This window comes from Aptenodytes patagonicus, chromosome 8 (genome assembly GCF_965638725.1).
Source record: "Aptenodytes patagonicus chromosome 8, bAptPat1.pri.cur, whole genome shotgun sequence".
NCBI lineage: Eukaryota > Metazoa > Chordata > Aves > Sphenisciformes > Spheniscidae > Aptenodytes > Aptenodytes patagonicus.
In genome coordinates this window covers 4,726,227-4,747,816 of record NC_134956.1, presented here as the reverse complement: position 1 = coordinate 4,747,816, position 21,590 = coordinate 4,726,227, and the positions used below count along the sequence as shown (strand labels likewise).

Below are 21,590 nucleotides of genomic sequence, written 5' to 3'. Positions count from 1 at the left end.
CTGGTACTTTTCTGGTCATTCTGAATCTTTAGGAATATTCTAAGTTTTCTCTGTAAGACATGATGACCATTTATTTTACATTTAATACTACCTCCGAACCCTCCTCCATCCCTCAAGGATGCTGAATTGGAATATACTTTGCTTAATATTACACAACTCTTCTATAGCATCACCTTCAATCCAATTTCTGTGCATTGCTCAAGAAAAACCAGGAGACTGCTTCCTCCCTTTTGGGTACTCTGGCTTTTTGTTCCCAGAATGAATGCAGCCCCAGCATAAGCACAGACATTAAACTGCCTTAAAACTGTTTTTACACCCTTGTATCAGGATCTCAACAAAAAGCAGATGGGGATGCAGGAGTCACAGAGAAGTTCCATATCACACATAAATGCAGCAGTCAAAACATGTAGCTGTACCATCAAAGAGACAAAAATAATTTTAGTAGGTAAAATTAACCAGGCCACACAAACAGTCAAGCAGAAAAGGCCTGTATGTTAGAAAAAGAAAATGATGTAGAGAACAAACCAGAACACTTCTTTATTTCAAGTTAAAAAAAGAAGAAAATAAAAAGACAAATATTGAGTTCAGTTTTAATATCACTTCATGCCTTTGTTCTCTTTAACAGTAAATCTATGTTTCACCGCTTGCAGGTTATTTTGTGCATGTTATCAGGCTGGTTCAATAACTACCTTTTACTCTACAAAACCTTTTCTATTATAATTATTCCAATCCAGAGCAGCTGGTCAACATTGTAAAGTGTTTGATCACACTTCATACAAAAGATATGCTAAGGAATATTGAACATGTTACCTTCCACATGGAGAAAAAAAAAAAAAATCACATACAAAAGAAAACTCAGCATTGTGTCTAGGTCTATAAATGCCCAGAAGCTTTTAAAAGCTTTCCTAATTTGTCCCCATCTCATTCTGTCACAGACACATTTCTACCCAAGACACTAATTTTTGAATATTCTGTGTAAGTGATTCTCAATATTCATCAGGCATAAGGAAGCTAAGCAATAATCCATACGTCTTTCTTCCAAGAATGCTTAAAAACAGTAAAACCCAGAAACTACAGAACCTGCCAATATTGTCCTTTGAAGAGTATGATACAAGATGAAAGCCAAGGTCTTCAAGCAGCTGCAAAAAATATACTTTCTTTGCCTAAACAGAGAACAAATCTGAGTATTTAAAAGTTAAAAAAGTCTCAGCTTTGGCTTATTTCATAAGGAATATCTTGATAGCAACCTTACTGCACTCTCCCTAGTGCTGCCTCATAACCCTATTAACCCACACACCCAAAAATAAGACTCCCCCCCCCCCCTTCATTTTTCTTCTTCTTCCTAGTGTTCTGCCTCCCATCACACAATCACGACTCTTTATATAGGCAGTGCCAGTCCCTGCTCCCACGTAATTCCTACAGGCACCCTGGAGAAGTAATTTCCAACCAACAACCTTACAGAGAGGAAAGCGTACTCCCTCTGGTAATCTGGCTCTTTTCAGGTCAATCAGTTCTTCAGTGCCTTGCAGGGGTTTAGCAGGAACTAGACATAAGTGCCTCACACTGAGAATTATTAGCAACCAGCCCTCATTTCCATTGTAAAACACATTACAGCATTTCAAAGCTATGCTAAAAGTACAGAAGAGCGCTCTCCTATCATTTTTGTACTAAGCTACTAAGCATTAAGTAAAGAGTGCTAAACACCAACATGGTAAAAAGGTAATTAACATGCTAGCACCTATGAGAACTGGGTAAGAACTGCTCACGGCAGCTTTTGCAGTATGCACCTGTATGATTAGTTTTTAAGGAAAACTTTCATTTCTTTTTTGATCTGCCTTTTGAAGTGTTAGTAGAAAGGTGAGATTCTCTAGTCATACTAAAGCTCTGAGCAGGGCAGAATACATGAGGCCACTTCAAGTACAAGATAAATAGACTGAGCTGAACATCAGCCAGTTCAAATAATTCACAAAACCCACTCATCTGCCTGCAAAACAAAATCTTTCCTCAGTTCCTCTAGGATATATTCAGCTTGATTTTTCACTTTACCTGCCCTTGACATATAAACACTACTAAATAGTAGATTCCTTCCCAGATGCTGAAGAAGATTTAATCAGTAACACATATAGTTTGGATAGTTACCTTAACTTTCGTCTTGTTCTCCCATACCTTTCCTACCTCTGCCATCCATACCCATTCGACTTCTCTCTTTCTCTCCTAAAAGCCTTTTATTCTTCACTGTCTATTCTGATAGAAGGCCACAATGGGGAACAAGTTTTACACCTAACCTGTATGCAACCCTTTCCCCTAAAGTTAAGTTTTTCTGAAAGCAGAATCCAGAGAGCAAGTGTCCCTTGTTAGACTAACTTGGATTCCCTCTACTACAAGTGAAAAAATGTTATACTTCATTTACGCCTTCAGCAACATTTCATATCCTTACAAAATTGTAGGGAAGTTACCAATGTTCAAATTTAATCCAAGATTCCATTTCAACACAATTAGTAAACCAACCATTTAAAATGCCTAACATTTCAGGTGAAAGTATCTTGTGGGCAAAGTCAGTCAGTGAAAACGAGGTATCATGGGTTAAAAAAAGGCACACCTGACAAATCAGAAAGCATACCATAAACACATTATCAAGGCCCTCTTCAAAATCTGGAGCTCAATTAGTTAACAACAGAGCTTGTTTAGGTTTTCAGAAAAGAAACCACCTTCTAAGTACAAGAAACAGGTACCTATATATCAAACTTCTAAGCACTAACAATGCCTAGAAAGCACTCTGCTTGCCAGGGTGAATACTTCCTGTTAGCTTCCCTATTGCCAATGCATATGAACCACACTTTTCATTTCAGATGATTTGGATATTGTGGTTGTTTCAAGTCATTTCGAACAAGAATAAAGTAGCACTGTTGCCAAAAGAAGCAATACTATCCCTCCTTGTTTGCAGCTACCTGTGCCATCCCCTTCCTTGTGCTGATATGAGCATCTGTTAGGTGTTCAGATAAAAATGGGGGGGGGTGTGTGAAATTATTTGTTACTACTTTTTTTCTTCCTAGCACAAGGGATGACAAGCAGACGAAACACGGGACAGGACTACTACTTTATTTGGCACTGACAGTTTAAAGTGACAGTTAAAACTATACTGTAAGGTAAACCTTGATGACATCATGCCAAAGTAATTACTTAACATGTCACTCTTCAATGTATTTGTAAGTAAGTGTTCATGACTTATAAGTGCTTGGAGAACAACAGTGAGTACACACATTACACAATGTTTTTGTGGTAAGCATACCACTGAAATCTTGTGACCCTGATGAACACAGACTTTTGACAATGTTTTCTGCAGAAGCTGTTACTAAAGTCTTCTAACATTACAGAGTCTCTTCTCTTGCAGATCAAAGCAAGTAAGAACTTTCTTGCATGAAGACTTCCTAAATTTTCAAGGCCTCATTTACCTACTAATTTTCCCTCATTTTTAAAAACTGTCATGAAAACACTAAGCTATTCCCAAGATGTACATAAATCTAGGATTTCAGTACTTAAAAAATAAATTTGCATAACAAATATATTTAATATTTTGTATCAAGCTTTCAGCTTCAATACTTAATACTTTTCTCTGAGAACATTTATTCTTTGATTACATTCAAGCATTGGAAAAACTTGGATGCCCCAGAGCCAGATGAAATCTTAACATGGATGTTTGGTGGGGGGGGGCGGGGGATGGCAGCTGGAAAGAGGTAAGTACAAAGCAAGGGTGCTGTCAATATTTCCGAAACATGCACAAAACCATGAGGGATGGTAAGATGGTATTGACACTGCAACTTTTCTGTCCCTTCCTCAGCAAATCCACCCTTTCTATCACACACAGTACTTCTGACTGAAGTTCCTATGTACTGCAGCAGAAAACACCTTAACAACCTAGCCACTTCAAAACTTTTGTTGTTCTTATTGTTGCAGCAGAATGGCAACCAATGTGATTCAGAGTCCAATTTCCATTATTATTGAGCCTCTTCCCTTTATACTTCAGGTATATACTTACAGCAAAATCATTATTCTAGAGCAAGCTCCAAGTCCAAACTATGACATTGTTTAATTGCATGAGCTAAACGAAAAACGTTTTTATAAAAGCCTGATGAGTTCAGAAAGTGGTAGCTGATTATAAACTGGAAAAAAGTTTAGACAGCAAATGGCTGTAGCCACTCTACAATTTGCCAATTTACTACAGACATCTGGTTTCTAAACAAGGCAGCACTTACAAGAAAACTTAACCAAATAGATCCACTGTTTATCCCCAACATTACTCTAGCTGACAGTGCTATCTAAAAAAAAAAAAAGTAATGAAAATGAGAAAGAAACGTAAACCTGAATATATTCCCAATAGATTTTATTGCTACATACTTTTTAAAGACTCAAAAAAGCTACTTTGTAAACTTTAAAGTTGGTCATCTGGCTCCCATTTGTACTGACTGCCAAAAATACATAATAAGGAAAAGTATGGGGGAGGAAGAAATGCATTAGAAATCCAGAAAAGTGCTGCTTGTAGTTCAGATGAAAATTCTACACCTGGACAGTGTTTACTTAGCTATCTATAGAACTGACACAGAACTTTGCTCAAAACAAGTATTTATCGTGAAACCAATTTTTCAATAAATTGCCTAACAAACCATTCAACGAAGCATTTAAACATGAATTACTTGTCTGAAAATCTCAACACACACAATTCTAAAAGTATTTTTTGTTTCCAGAACTCTTCAGACTGAAACGTTTCCATTTCATACTTAGGTGAAACTTCTCTAAACATATACAACTCATAATGAAACATTTTATTACTCATAAAATGTGACTATTATGGTATACGTATGTTTTGGCTCTACCTCTGTCTCAGTCAGAAAGCAGCTGCTTTGTCTCTTAGCTAAATCGTTAAACAAAATGGATAACACATGCCTTGTTATAAACCTCTAGTTTGCACAATTAATATTTGATTTACAGAAAAAGCCTTAGCAATTATAAAGAGTAAATCACCACAAAGCAGAAAGCTACCATTTTAACAAGTAACATCAAAAGAAGGATGAGCTAGACAGACTTCACATTTACAAACGTTATTCAAAGTACAACCCCCCTGCTCCAGGATATTACCTCTTACCCCAGGGAAAGAATGCTGGCAAAGCATTTTTTACCCCATGGAAAGCACTTTTAAGACTGTCAAACTTTGAAAGAGTATTCATTTCAACAATTTGTGTTTCATAACTTTACTCTTTTATTAATCCACTTTAGGTCAACATATAGATAAGGATATCTGGTTTTATGACAATCACAGAAGAACTTTGAATCTGCTAAAACGGTAGGTGGACTTTTTTTCCTAAAAGTATATTAACCTAAAGCTTAAATAAAACACTTAATTACCGTAAACAGGAAAAAATGCTGTGTAAAGATTTGTTTTAAAAATTCTTGTGTATTTAAAATGTTCTAAAGATTATGTTTGTAGCCTCCTCCCCGAAAAAGTGTACAACCTGTAAAAATTCAGGGGGTGTTAAATTATCTTCTCCTGTTTACTTTCAAATGTAAAGACAAAGACAATGAGAGATCATTGTTATAGAGCATTTAGGTCTGAAAATCATTATTTTGACAACCGAGAAAAATGCATTTGAACCTCTCTCGTTTTAATTAGTTCAGCTACATACATGCCAAATGTTTCATAAAATGCTTTACAAAATCCTCTTGCTATTAACAAAAATAACACGCTGGGAAACAAGCAAATGCAATTAAGATAATATTTTCCTTATTAGTTGGAAAATGTTGTTTATTATTTCCCAGTTTCTTTTCACATTAAGAACAGGTTTTATAATGCTAGAGTCTAATTAAAGGATATCAAGAGTTAAAAGTTTTTCCACGTTCCTTATGCGTTAGAAACCCCTGCCAACTAGTCCTCTAGGCTTTAAATATTGTTTTGACGGATTGCATTTTCATTTCCAGTCACAAAGAAAATATTCTCCATAGTCAACACACGAGCAGATCTCCACCAGCTCAGTGAAAGCCAGATACATTGTTCCGTGCAAGAATGAAGACTTTGCAGACTACTTTTTTTTTGTTTGTGTTTGTACCTTTGGCAAATTCAGCACCACCTATACAGCAAGAATCACTCCAGTTTTATGAGTATGATACAGATGTTACCATGGGAAGCCTGATCCAACAAGATTATGAAATGCAATCCAAGGATATAAGAAAGGTATTTTATTTATATTATCAGTTTAATATTTTTAACTGCTAAGCATTGTTACATGCATGTATGCAAGTTTTATGGAAAAGTCTTGTAATAATAGCAAAACATACAATGGTTTCAGACATAGGGAAAGCCACAAATTAAAACCACAAAAATACTACCCTTGCTACAGTTTGAGAAACCCATAAAAGACAGGCTTTCACAAGTAAGACTAAAGCATCATTTTTAACTCTGCTGTAGTTATGTGCCTACTGTTGTAAGAGTTTCAAGAATGGGATATACTAGCACAACAGTTTGAGTAACATTGTATTAACACAGTAAGTTTGTTTAAAAAACAAGGAGGGTGATTTTATTTAGGAATTTTTTTTTTAATAGCAAAGTAATACTTGAAACAGTACTTTTTATTGGACATAACCTGCCAGCATAAACCGCAGTTTCTCTTTTGACTTACCAAACTATCAAGTTTTGTGCCTTGGTTTTTCAGGGGTGGGTGGTTTGGTTTTTTTGCAACTCAACAGTTTAGCAGTCCTGAACTAGTATGGAACGTCCAGTCCTGCGGTAGTCACCTACATTATTAACACTTTGAGAGTCTTAAAGGTAGCAATAAAGACTATATACCTCATGACACTCGCCAGCACCCCCAAACGGTCAATTCCGAACTTTTTTTGCTATGTGCCACATACATGCCTTTTAATTTAAACACTTAAGCAGAGGACACAAAACCAGAAGAGAGTTAAATGAAGTGCAACAGCCTCAGCTGACAGGGACAGTTAAAAACCTCATACCTCTGTTCAGACTGACTCGGACAGGACCTCTCTCTCATCAAGAGAATGAGATACAACATTGATCAGGCAGACGGAAGAAAAATTAACAATGATTGCCCCAAGACTAGTTGCCAAGGAAAATACCACATATCCAAACAAAGCGGTAACAACCAAGTATTAATAAATTCAAGGAAGTTTTCATTAATACTAACTGTACTTGTTACAATAACTTAGCCTAATAAACAAGAAAAAAGATGACAGCAAAAGATAATTAATGTAAGTAAAAAATTGCAGCACATATATAGAAAAACCACTTCTGTATACCTTTTTAATATTTTCCCAATTCTACTTAAATTATAGCTTTCCACTGTTAGACTAAAAACAGCAGCTACATATTTATATTAAAAAAAAAGTCTAAGGTATTTTGAAATCTGACATCTGCCACAGTGATGAAGTAACGTGTTTCATAAACCTATGAAAAAGAGACCATTTAAATGACTCTTAACTAATAGGTGGCTATCCACTCACAACTAAGTTTTTTTAAAAAATACTAAAAATGTTAACTTTAACTAGTTAGGCACAGTATCAGATGACATTCATTACTAAAATCGTTCTAATAAGAATACGCTACTGTTTCAGTAAAAAGAACAACAAGGAGTATACCTACAAGAAAATGGTGCCAACAGATGTGCCACAGACTAATCAAAGTCCGTACTGGCAGTGCTATAAACTAGAGGTCTTCTGAAGGCCAACAGTTCTGCTTAGGATAATTCTAGGAATGCAGTCGGTCATTATTTCCATCAGGTCAGTTCTCCAATTACATGTTTTCATTGCAAAATAATAAATTAGTTCCTTATGTGCAACAAATACATCTATACAAGTTCCAGCGTTCCCAATTTAAATCATGGGATGTGCAAACAAATCTTCTATTCATTTCTTGCACAAATTCTAGCTCCCAGAATATTTTGAGTGTTAACCGTAACTGAAATACATGCCAACAACTTCCTCAAACGTGCCCAGTCAGAAATCTATCTTGCATGACAAATTTAACTCCTTACCATGTGCTTCAACACACAGTTAGAAAAAAGAATTTTAGTGAAAACATCAGAAGAAATCTATTTGTGTTAGTGATCAACCAAATGAAGTGAACCTTAGTCTACTACTAAGGAAAAGGTCAGCCAAGCAAAAATTATTACGATTATTATTTGAAACCACAGCCACTCATCTCGAATAAAAATATTAGAAGTTTAAAAAGATGAAATCTTAATTTCCACAACAGAACAGAACCATCCAGTTAGACACCATCTCTTATCTGGACTAATTCATTCCATTGAATATAAACTGTCAGCTTTATAGACCTTTGTGTGCTATAAAGATGAATGTTATTGGGGTTTTGTATGAGTAATTCATGTCTGTGGAGTAAAGTGCAAGAGGCAGGTGGAATTTAAGTATGTAAGTAGGCCAATATTCCTTCAGTGCATTCCCTACATATGCAGGTAATGAACTTTCTGTAGTTATAATCCAAACAATCTTCTGCACTGATGTTCCACGCTAGGAATTTTTATAGCTGACCAGGAAATACTTCTAATATATTGGTTATTTATACTACTTTTTTTTTTTTTGGGGGGGGGGGGGATGTTGGGGGGTGGAATCTGTTGTTTAATGTTATGGATTTAACAGTATTCTGCAAATAATTAGTTTTATTTTTTGCTGACATTTCCCACTTGCAGAAATTAGTTGTACACTGTATTCTGCAAAGAACTTACATATACTTTTTCATAGATCACACCTCCAGTAGGATACTGTACTAGAAACCTACACCTGGTACAGATATGCTATGTCAGCAAACATGTTCTTCATACAAGCATATTAAAAAAGTCCCTTATGAGCCAAACACACTACAACAATAGAAGTGCAGTTGTTCTATTATAAGTCCATCTATGCAGAAGTGTCTATTGGCATGGATACCTCAGTCAAGGACCATGTCTTCATATGCCTAATCAACATATCTATGCAAGCTAAACATTTTTGCAGAAACCTTCTGTAAGATTTGCTGCTTGTTTGAGTCTAACTGTTCAGCTCACACCCCCCAGCTTCTCTACACCCAACACTGCAAAAGCTCTTACCCTACACAAGTTTCACACTACAACTGCTAAACTGTTGCCAACATTCTAACTTGGGTATAAAAGCCTTACTAGAACAAACCAACCTATCCCAAACTTTACACAAAAACAACAGGCCAAAAAGAGCCATAGCCTGAATAGACAGATGCAGGGAAGAGTCAAGGGATGGATGATTCACAGGCTAAAAAAGGGTCAAAATGACAGAGGCTGGCCAAGATATTTGTTTCTCAGGCTTTATGTCAAGCTTGAGGGTTTTATTTTGCAGAATACAAGAATTCCCCACAGTAAAATATATGCAAGCAACAAATACTAAATAAAACAAAGTTAGTATCAAAAGTAACTTTCATATTGCTCTAGTAGATAAACTATCTACATGCCTGAATGGGGAAGAATTTAAAAAAATAATAATAAAAAAAATTGGTTCACTTGTGAGCACTCACAGTGCATAAGAAGCTCTCTTCAACAAGGGATCGTACTCCTGCCAGGGCCTGATCCTTAAGCACATTTAAAGAAAAACATCTTCTGCACCTGATAGTATACTTTTCCCCATGTGTTTTCAATAGCAACGCAGACCAAAAAGCCTATTGTCTTACTCTGTCCTACAACTATTCCCCATCAAAAAAGACAATGAATGATGCTAGCCAAGCACAATTGCCACAGTCAACCTAAAAATCCCCTTAATACATGCAAGTCATAGTATAACCCACTGTATGTATACTATAATTCTAGAAGTAGCATGTAATTCTGTAAAATTCCTACGGTATTCAGTGAAAACCTGACTACCATTTCCTGCATCACAAAAGGCCCTTTCTGTTAGCAGCCCAGGTGGTAAACAGACTTAAGTGCAGTTAATGGAAATGAATTGCTAAATTTCAGCCAGTACTTGAAAGGAACATGTTTATAAACTGAGGTGTCCTGCAATTGAAAAGATGCAATGACTACCTCAACAGGGAATTCTGAATAAGTTTAAATACAAAGAAATGTTATTTTACTGAGATTATTTGGGTAAAACAAAAAAAAATACAACTAACATTCACAAGAATCCTATCAAATTTTGCATGATGTGCAAAATCTATCTTCAGAACTCCAGGTTTTTGTAGATACCCATTGCTTACATATTCCTTCCCACCATATAGTCTATACTTTCTCTCTATTTTTGTGTCTACTGTTCTTTCCTAAAGAACTTTACTTTTCTGAAGAACACTAGCAGCACCGTCTTTCCTTCTTGCCTTTCAAAGTGAAGAGCTCATCTACAAAAGGGATAATATATCACATTAGTCATCCAGCATATAAGAATATTTTAAAAATTAAATGTCATAAGGAGGTATGTCGTAGGAAGCTCATTTTTAAAAGTCCTGCTATTTCAGATCCTTGTAATACTCTGGTTTTTTGTTTGCTGTTTGTTTTTTAAAATAACATTTGCTCTCAACACAAAGGATGGAACAAATGTTTCTCTCGACACTTCCTTAAGACTGCAAGGGGATGACAGCGAACGCAACATACCACCAACAAAGGATACAAGTAAGTTAATTGATACAAATACTGTAACATTTAAGCTCTCCAAAGGAACATATTTTAATATGAAAATTTAATATACAAAGGATGACAAGGGATATAGAATTTATCTTTTCATTTACAAATATCTTTCATATCTCCTGTGGAAAGTCTTCTAACTTCTGATGGAGCAGGCAGAAAAAATTTAAAGGATCCTCAGGTAAACTCCGAATACACAAAGCACAGCTTATAAGAATCTCTACAGACTAACCTGGTCACATTTGCTGTAGAGATGCACCCAAGTTAAATAAGTTAGACAAGACAACCAAGAAAAACAAAATACACACCCCAATAAGTTCCACAGTTTAACCAAGTAATGATGAAATATGATGTGCTTAAATTACTCAAACAGATTTCTTCGAAGAACTGGCTATTCTCACAGTTGATGATCTCACATCTGATGATCAGGGAGGTCAATGGTTAAAATACATCAGGAACATTCTTCACTAGCCTAAGTTTCCTACAGGCTCTGAGGTGTATTGTCCAGATTTCTCCTAACCACAATGACTTCTAAATGTGAAAGGAACAACGTGTCTGCCAAACAGAGCACTGAAAAAAAGACACACATTTCGGGTGTATCTGTGATCTAAACTGCCAAAAATAACTGATGATTCAGCAAGACCACTGGAGTGTCAATCTCCACCAAAGTTTTAATCAAGGTTAGTTGTTGCCAAATAGCATCTGTCAACAAGCCCCCATCAAAAGCGGAACAGATCTGTAAGAACACCAGAGCTCCTAGTCAAAGACAAGCATAAAAACTGTTGCCTTTTAAATAGCGACAACATTGTTTCACAATCATTTTCCATTTCCTACACTCTAGCAGATGACAAACAAGACACAATCAAAAAAGGCAAGCGGTGCAGAACTCTGAAGTCTAACAAATGGTACTATTCACAAAGATAAAGCTCAAAATCTCAATTCCATTCTCTGCAGTACTTCTGTAAGAAAAAAAAGAATTACTCTATTATACTTACTGGGTTGGCTTCCCAGTATTGACTGGCTACTTCTATAACTCTTTTCTGCTTGGGGAAGATCCTATTTTGCTACGTAGCAATAACAAACTACCTAGCAGTATGACACTACTCTTTGTACTACAGACAGACCAAGTTGGAAGCTAACCAAAAATCTCACAATACAGAAGACACAGTAGATCAGATAGCAGCGGTGATGAAACTGGACTGAAAGCCATATTTATTAGATGTATTTTAATATTGCTGTCATACGGGATTAATGCAAAGCAGAAATTACTAATACTCTACTAATGTCTATGAGGAACAGGACAAGCCATAATAGGCTCAAACTGCATTTAAAAAAGATAGAGTTTCTCTCATTACTTAAAATAACAGCTGTGAAAAAACCTCAGTTAAAAAACGGGAACAGATTGCCTAAAGTAATTATACAATCATAATCGCTGGAGTTTTTATAAAAAGAATTAGACAAAATAGTAGCTAGGAGTAACACAGTATACACAACCCTGCCAGAAATGTTCCAATGCAATTACAGTGTCAAATGCGTGTGTTGCCAGATGTTTCTCCTGCGTGGATTTCTCTTTTCAAAAGAATGGTTCTAAACATGACATCTAACATGGCCACAGAGTTGCAGTTTTCAACTTCACAATACTCTAAGTCAATTAAAGAGTGAAAATGAATTAAGATCAATTAATAGCATTTCAAGACATGCCCAGATAAGAACAGAAAATATACACTGGGAAATTATGCACAATAAAAAGAATACAAAACAAAAAAGTTCAGAATATTAAATCTTTTCAGAACTTGATGTGAATAGAATTTTTAAAAAAATGCAATGATGGGAAATCTTAAAAGATACCAGAGAAAATTCTATTTTGAATATTCAAGCTTAAGTTAGTTGAATAACTTTTAACTGTCTACTCAAAATAATTTGCTTTCAGATTTACCTACTTGTCTGCTCTGTGTGTGTTTAAGCGGATCAGTGTACTGCGAGGAAATAGACATCGAAGCTGTACCCCCACTGCCAAAGGAAACAGCGTATCTTTATGCACGATTTAACAAAATAAAAAGGATAGCAGTCTCAGATTTTGCTGACATTAGTAAGTAACGTTCAAACTTTAATTTCCATTTACCTGACAGTATATTTGAAGTTGTTGTCCCTTAATAGTATGCCAAGATTACCAAAATAAGATACATTTTATACTTTGCTAGATTTCATTATGTGTATTACTTTTTAATCGAATGTTTGTATTAGAACAGGAACTGTGAAGGCAATATGGAAACCCATTTTGGCCCACATATCCATCTTAATATTCCCACACAATCAGAGAAAGAGCAGTTTGCTAAAAATAAAATTTAACTCTGCATCCCAGCCAGTCTTAAACGACCAGGTATTATTTTCCCTTCAGATGCTCCAGGGACATCTCTCCCAGCTATCTCACTCTACAACATGACAAATTCTATGAATATCTGAAATCATGTTGTCTCTAAAAAAAAAAAAAAAAAAAAAAAAGGAAGGATGCAAAGTATTTTCCTTTTTTTTTTTAATTTAAGACCATGAGGAAAGCCAAATGTGGATTTTTATCCATATTTTAGTAGTATTTACATTTGCAGATCACACTCAGGATGGTGCAGCCAACAGTGTAACATTTAACATATACAACCATACATGTTTCACGTGCCATGTAATTATAAATTCAATATTTAGATTTTCATTTCTTTTGTGTAAAGCTACCTTGAGAAGAATTGATTTTAGTGGAAATAGGATAGAAGAAATAGAAGATGGAGCCTTTTCAAAGCTTCTGCTATTGGAAGAACTTTCTCTTGCTGAAAATCGACTTCTAAAACTTCCTGTTCTACCTCCCAAACTAACAACATTTAATGCAAACCAGAATAGAATCAAGAGCAGAGGAATCAAAGCAAATGCTTTCAAAGTAAGTAAGAGACAATAATTTAGGTAACCAAAGCAAATAAAATTAGTAACCATACTATCCAGTATACCACCAAATGAATTTTTCTATATTTTTGTAATCTAAGAAACAAACTACAGTGAAGACGCTTTCCAGCTTTTGTTTTGTTTTTAAGGCACTTTGGAATAATAGACCTTTGTGCACTCATTCTCTCATGTCGTTCATATAAAAAAAAAACATTTCTACAAAATACCTTACCTAATTCCTTTCTCTCTTACATGCAAAGAAAAACTCGATTCAAAAATTGATGGCTCAAATACAGTCCTGAGGACCACATAAATACTAATAAACAAGGATATAGCTTTATAGTGCTCTTAAGTTTTATAACCAATAAGCCGACACTGAAATTTCCAAAACATAGGCCTGTCTATGAGTTTCTTGATACAACAGAAATCAACGTTCACAGCAAAAGAATGTTTCATGTTAGATCACTTGACAGGCTTTCTATGTGATCAGAAAAAAAATATTGATGTCTTGTAACAGGCACAAGTTACTTAACCTCAAGTAAGTAATATCAGCATTAATAATCTCCCTTTCTTTCTGTTAGAGGCTGACAAATTTGGCCTACCTCTACTTAGGACATAACGCACTGGAATCTGTTCCCCTTAACTTACCGGAAAGTCTGCGTATTCTTCACCTTCAGGTACTTTTTAAAGTATTTCCTTAACATTCTATTACAAATAGCCTCATTAGTTACACACTTCAAACCAAACCCACTGTCTTTTAAAACAGTTCACACTGTAGTTCTCCTACAGTTGTCTAATGGTCCTCCAAATAAAACAATTTACCTCTACTCTGTGTGGCCACAACCATTCAGCATTCCCAAGTTGTTTGTTAGCTAATTACTGTGCAAGAATTTCTGACTAGTTTCTGTATATCAAGGGTAGGAAACGGTAAAAATAAGCAATAACCTTTTATCAACGATACATTTCAAACATCAATAACAACCTCAAACTGCTTATCAGCTCATTGATTAGTTTGAGGAGACTTGATTCTTACATACCTATAATATACACAAATCAATCCCAATGACAATAAAATGGGAGGGTAAGAGGAATAAAATTAAAGTTTGAAAATACTTCAACTTATATGGGGGTGTGTATATATACATGGGTGTGTATTTATTTATTAAAAAATGTTTTGTTTTGCAGTACAACAATATTACTACAATCACCGACGACACATTCTGCAAATCTAATAACACACGTTACATCCGCACAAGCATGGATGAGATAAGGATGGAAGGCAATCCGATCCTCTTGGCAAAGCATGTTAATGCTTTTTCCTGCTTGAGAACACTGCCTGTAGGAACATACTACTAGCCACTACTTACGTAATTATACATGCCAAAACTTAAACATGGTAACAGAAGATTATTCTTTTTCCTCTGTTTACATGTTTATATCCTCTCCCTTACTAATGCCGTTTACCTGCATACCCAGAACCTTTTACTATGTTGAAATGTGGTTCTCCTCTGAAATAACTGTTTCAAAACAGCCACTTCATTTAGTAGTTACAATGTCACCCATGCTTTCAGAAACTTTTCTGTTAATGAAAGTGTAAAAATACATATATGCACACACATATCTTCTCAACTTTTATTTCACCACATATTCTTTACAGGTAGGTAAAATCACACAAGTAACTGCTTGTTCACATTCTTTATCAGTACCCAGAATAATCACTACATTTTACTTTCAAATAAACGCAAAACATTCTTTGAGCAAGCTACAGAAGAAAACTACATCCTAATTCCAATCCCATTTTTTTAATCTGAAATGAAACTTTTTCAGTTGACCTTCGAAAGTGTATTGGATGAAGTTGCATACAAAAGAAAGTTATGTTTAGAAATAGAACTTCTCAAAGCTTAACTTCATTAAAGCTTCCTTAAAAACTTGGTTTGCAGAAAATGAGAATAATTCCTATTCAGGCTTAGTGTACCAAGCAACACAGCAAGTGGAACTTTTCAAAGATGTGTTAATTCTCTTTCTACTATTCTGCTTTCAAAATAATCTAAGAGTGTGTGTGTATATATATAATATATATGTATTTTATTTTTACACAAGGTATTTTTAATTGAAATATATAAATTTTGCTCAGCTGTACTCACAAGAGTCATGTCTGCAACACCAGCTTCCCATTTTAATACAATGGTCCAAGTACAGCATAATATGACTCCAAGTATCTTTGTTATTAACATGATGTAGACTGAGCCTTGTTCCACTGCTTTTTCTTGACAAGGAAATGTGACAATATAATTAACAGCAAAGCTGAATTAATGTTTTTACCTGTAAATAAGTAAGATTTCAGCTAGATGCCAGTGCAAAGAAACAGAAGTACCCTTGTACAACAATACTTTCGCTCATTAGGGAAAAATCAAATCAGATCTTTAAATTTAAAAAAAAGTTGATTCTATCATTAATCTAAAAAAATAGTGTTAACTTCAAGAAAATTAAACTAGCATCATTTCACTCAACTACTTTAAACCATGCAGTGTATTAAAAACACAAATTGATGCATGCAGGCCTCAACAGTCAATTCACCTAAAACTGTACATAATTGATACAGGATGTGATGATTTTAAACAAACAACTTTATATTTCTGACATTTCATTTTCACTTTCCCCCCTTCAAATACCTAACACAGGCATAAACTCTTCAGATAAATGAATGTCAAAAGTGTGCTACTTACTATTACCAGATCAACTTCATACTAATTTTGAAGCTAGTATAGATTCCTAATTTGTAGAAATAGTTAAGCATCAAATGCATGATGATGTATCACTACATCTAGAATACTGATTTTACAAGATATTTTGTATTAGTTTTGTTTATCTTATTTAGCTAAGCCTTGATTTGTTAGTGCTTGTGCTATGGGGAATTAAGTGCACGCTTAATTCTGAACATACTGATGCTCTGCCACTAAGAGTGTTGAGAAAAAGTGACTGAAAGTTACTGAGGTAAGTGACTATGTCAAGCATCAACTGTGGGCTCATCTTTCTGGAAAGAGGATGCAATTATGAAATGCAGGACACAAATATTTTTGCCCTGAATCCATTACCCGAGAAAGACATAGCAATCCCCAATATTTTCCATTTTAAGTTACCTGGTATAACAAGAAACAAATTCCATTGACTTAATACAACTGAGAACAAAACAAAGTCTGACAGTGAGAATAGTACTTGGTTTTCTTTTTTTGCATGTAAGTCATAAAACTTTGATGTTTCCAGGCTTTAAGCAAAAGGTAAAAAATAACCCCAAAGCATGTAAAAATACATTCCAACTTCAAGTCAAATTTACACTAGAAAAAATGAAAGCCACCAATTCTCTCATCCTTCTTTTGATAAATGTCTGAGATGGAGAAAAGACAGCTAGAAGTGTAAATGTAATAACGTTACATAAGCAGTGGCCTCTGATCTTATTCTCATCACAAATCATTATTACTAAATAAAGCTCTTTCCAGAATTGGTAGAATCGGTAAATATCACCAAAACTCTTCCTATGAAAACAATTATATGTGTATACACAAATATATGCACATTTATGTAATATATAAACATATGTAAACACTCTAAGACCTAACCACTACCACATTATTAATTTTACATTAAAATGTTGTATATATTTTTGAAAAAGTACTAAATATCAACAGTAACACTAATTAATGCTCTTAATATTTTGTGAGTAAACCAAAGTAGACAACTGGTACCTGCTGAATGCCTCATGCAGGCAATATATTACCTGATATGTTTTAATTTACTTTCCCCATTCATAGCAAGTTAACTCAGAGCATTAAGTGAGATGGGCTTCAGTAAGCAGGACTTTTTGCCTTCTATTTGTGTGACCAGTACTAATATCAAACTGAATGTACACCATTCTATTTTTTTCTTATCACTCATTTCTGTTCTGTATTTCCAATAAAACTTGAATTTTTTTTCTTGTTTATCAATATCAGCTTCAACAATCTGCTCTTCCAGCAATGCCAACATGCTTCAGTTGTTCAGCCTCATAGCTGACTAAGGGTGCGTCCAGATCAGAAAATTATTTGCAGATGTAAATCCATTTTGCAGACATAATATTTGTTGTGGCAATACAGTAAGACCTGCCATACAAGTAATGCCATACAAAAGACTTGTGGGACACTTCACTCACCCCTTCAAAAATCTATTTAAAGCACTTGTAGATTTTTTCGGTAGAATAGAGGAGAAGCAGCAGAGGGTAGTCATGGTATGCTCAACTCTTGATTGTGTGTGTGTGCATGAAGCACGTAAGTTGTAGACTAACCTGTTTCAGTAAAAAAACCACAACTGCTAAAGCACAGTATCAGGGAGTATATAAAGCAGAGCACAAAATGCTTACAACTGAACATTGCTCTACTCACACCAACCTAAACCTGCCTCTGCTTTCTAGGAAAGCCTGCTTACAGTCAAATCAATGTATATTTTAAATTGCTTTTTGCTTAATCTGAGTTATTCATCCCACCATTACTCTTGTTAACTGTGAAAACTCTTACTACAAAACCGCCATTTGTGACAGTCAACTTTTTAGAAATACTGTGCTATCCATCTTTGCTTGAAACTTGCAATTATTATTCATCTCAAACATTCATTATTATTTGAAGTATTCAATCATTTCTACATTATTCCCTTCTTCTCAGGTACCAAAACTAACAGAAAAGAAAAAATAATCTACCTTTCCTGTTTTTACACTACACTGTGAGAAAACTATTAGAAGCACTGTCTATTTCTACTTAACAGCCTGGGTAATTTTCTTTTAAATAACAAAATAATAGAAAAGCTATAAACCCAGAACTCCACCTCAAATAGTCTTCTCTCCAACACTGTGCACAGTTACCTGCCTATATACTTGAAGCCTAGCAAGCAGGTAGAAAAAAAAAAACAAAGATTAAACTCATTTTTTAATGTTGTCCAAGTGTGAATATTAACAGGATAAGACTCTTCACTTGTTTTTATGCAAGTGTTAAAAACATACTTCTAGTCGCTTTCACACAAATTACTACAGAATATTAAGTGACAAATGCACATTCTCCTTAGCAATCTGGTTACTGGAATTATCAGATTTGATCTTTGAACCCTTTACTAATTCTCACCTCAGAGTCTTCTATTTCTAAATGAAATCATTACTAATGCTAGCAGAAATAAGGCAGCCTAAAAAACTCTTCATAAGTCCATAGTCAATCATATTTGATAAATATTCTCCCAAATTGGTTTGCCTTTCTCAACAGCATCTTTGTCCATGGAAAGAAAAATACCTTTAGAAAGAATATTTGTAATGTTGACAAACTTGTAATATATGTCTTCAATGAATTTATCTTCACACATCTTTTAGCAATGAATACATCCCTTCATTGTTTACACTCAACATCTGAACAAACACTTTTTAAAACTGCTTAAGATACACATGACAATTTAAAAATCATCTCTAGAGCTATCTTTCTGGTTTTTCATTTTTGTACTGAATTTTAAAATGAGAACTATTTACAACAGTTCGCTGAATCACTGCCCCAGAAACCACAGCGACTGCTGTCTGAGGCTGATCTAAGGATCAGAAAGCATCAAGTGAAGTTGAAAAAAACAATCAAAAAACCCACACCACAAAGCCATAAAGCCCTTGGTGCTCTGCCTTCTCTATGGAGGGATTAAAGACAAGTCCTTATACAACAACAAGCAGGATTAGACAACATCAGTTTATTACTCAGCTGAGGACAGGATTATTTTATAACATTATCAGAAATTAGTACTTTTTTTTTTAATCCGGTTAATTGATAATAGAAATTGATTAATCTAGCACAGAACTCAAAGGCCTAAAAGATTCAAAAAATTGGAAACAAAGCAGTTCCCACTTCATACTACAGCTGAAAAGCAAAGATGGTGTTGAGTTTAATGACAGTAAATGCTTGAGCTAAATAAAACTGAACTAAAAAACTATGCACAATTAAGCAGCTAAACATCTTCCTCTAGCATTAATCATCATATAAGATGTTCTGTATCTGTAAGACTGCAGTATTTTTGCTCCAAGAAATAGTTACGTTACAACCAGTACCTTTACACAAAGCAAACAAGCCAAATAATGGTAATTTAAAACTAAGTTCAAATACTATGTTCCAGTTAAGAGTGAGGAACAGTTTATTTCCCACTCAAGTACAACATTTCAGAACTGGAATTGCTGTCACCCAAACACATGCTGCCACATTTTCAAGAGAGACAGATCCAGTCCTTCAGAACTAACATTGAAATGCCAAAGACTACAAATGTTATTTTCTTTTGATTTCTTCTTTTGCCATTTTTGTTGTTCAAAATGAAATGTAATACCAATGAAAAACTTACTCCCCCACAGGAAGGCACAGATATTCTTATTTTCCCCCATGTATGAGGAACACAGCAATAGCATGATAAAAATCAAGACAAATACCAAGCAAGGGCATTACCCCTTGAACACAACACAAAAATCTTCAGCTGACGTTCTCTTCTCCACAACATACAAAATTAAGATTCACATACTGCACTACAGTGCTAATTTCACCTCCATTGCGCTGTCTTAATGAACTACTTAAAGAACTTAAAGTACTGATATATAAAGACTTGATAGACATTACCTTGAAATGCAGGAAGGTGCATCTGCGATGTTCATACCACTCAGCATAAGATGAAAGGCTTCTGAAAAACGTTAAAAGATTTCCCTGTTCTTCAGTGCTACAAAAGAAAAATATATGGTTTAATCTAAACAGTACTAGTCAGATGTACCAATTCTATAGCCTAAAATATGCACTTTTTCCCTTAAAGAATTCGTGATTAGTATGGTTCAAATTTGAAGCCAGAAATCACAAAAAAATTGTGACAAGAAAAAAAAGCTGTAGTGTAAGACATTGAAAAAAATTTGAAGAATTCATTTATAAACCAGCGTTTTCAACTCCTCAGGAAGGTAAGCAGCAATAAAGTTAGTCTTATATGTAAAATGTGATAAGTTGACAAAGTAGTCGCCTGTAAAATCTTAGTTTGACTTTATGCTTGTTCATCCAATACTCCTGTTTTCTAAATAAATTCCAAGATGTTGCATAGTAAAACTTTAACCTACAAAATTGGTAAGATTTACCAAATTGCATCTCTAAGCTTTGAATATTCCTGAGATTTGTCCTATTCAACTAAATCTTTGCATGACACATTATCTGCCTCTGCCCACATGACATTCAGCTTTTCAAGATTAACCTTGAAACTTCAGTAAGCAAGAAGGTCTGTTCATTAGATCATACATCACATCTAAACCAAAACTTTTGATATACAGTTAAATCTTGATTTATCTGCTATTAAGGAAGATAGTGATATTCTCAATAATTAGGGAGTGAGGCAGGATGGGGGAAGACAGATGCCGATAAATCTGTAACTGAGAAGTGGAGTGCAGAGACCTTAGTGCCAAGCCCATTGTAAGCAGAAATTAATAGGCCTGGATGGAGCTGAGCCAATTCTTGCAGAACGCCCCTCAGTATTTCTGCAGTTTTGGGCTCCCTCATGATTTGGCAGTTTAGCTACACATGGATACATTATGGCTTCATTCATACAAATGACCCTACACTTGCACTAATAAATTGTCCTGGAATCTGATGTCCTGCAAAGAGCAGTGCAGAGACACCTTTGCTGGACTTGTACTTAGCCAGTTCGGATTTGGTAGAGCTTACAGCCTGTATCATGGAGACTAACATATCGGTGCTATTCTGGCAAGGAAACAATTCACTTGCGATGTTATTGCAAATACTAGTTTTTCATCCATAGTGCCTCTGAAAACAGAAAGGTCAGCAGTAGTCATTTTAATTTCTGGCATTTCTGAGGAATTTTCAAAGCCTAAGAGAAATAAAGAAAAGTTCCTATTGTTTTGGCTTTGCCAGTTTCAGAGTAATTGAACAGCATCAAGTGAAAATGTTTACGTGCAATGATTCCATCCTTAGTATAATATTTTTCTATTTCCACTGACAATAGTTA

The 21,590-nt window shown here is 34.9% G+C and overlaps 2 protein-coding genes across 2 annotated transcripts in view; one reads left to right on the top strand and one right to left on the bottom strand.

Annotated features, from left to right (window-relative positions):
- CENPP (centromere protein P) overlaps window positions 1-21,590 on the bottom strand; it is a 159,670-nt gene that overhangs the window by 121,097 nt on the left and 16,983 nt on the right. The window contains exon 6 of the mRNA XM_076346037.1: window positions 20,213-20,309. Coding sequence (XP_076202152.1) covers window positions 20,213-20,309 — 97 coding nt within the window. The remainder of the gene's footprint in view (window positions 1-20,212; window positions 20,310-21,590) is intronic.
- On the top strand, window positions 5,163-17,530 carry OGN (osteoglycin). The gene is made up of 7 exons (XM_076346036.1): window positions 5,163-5,338; window positions 5,971-6,223; window positions 10,541-10,625; window positions 12,568-12,726; window positions 13,358-13,560; window positions 14,144-14,239; window positions 14,748-17,530. Exons 2-7 carry the CDS (start codon window positions 6,056-6,058, stop codon window positions 14,916-14,918), a joined length of 882 nt encoding a protein of 293 aa, XP_076202151.1. The 5' UTR covers window positions 5,163-5,338; window positions 5,971-6,055; the 3' UTR covers window positions 14,919-17,530.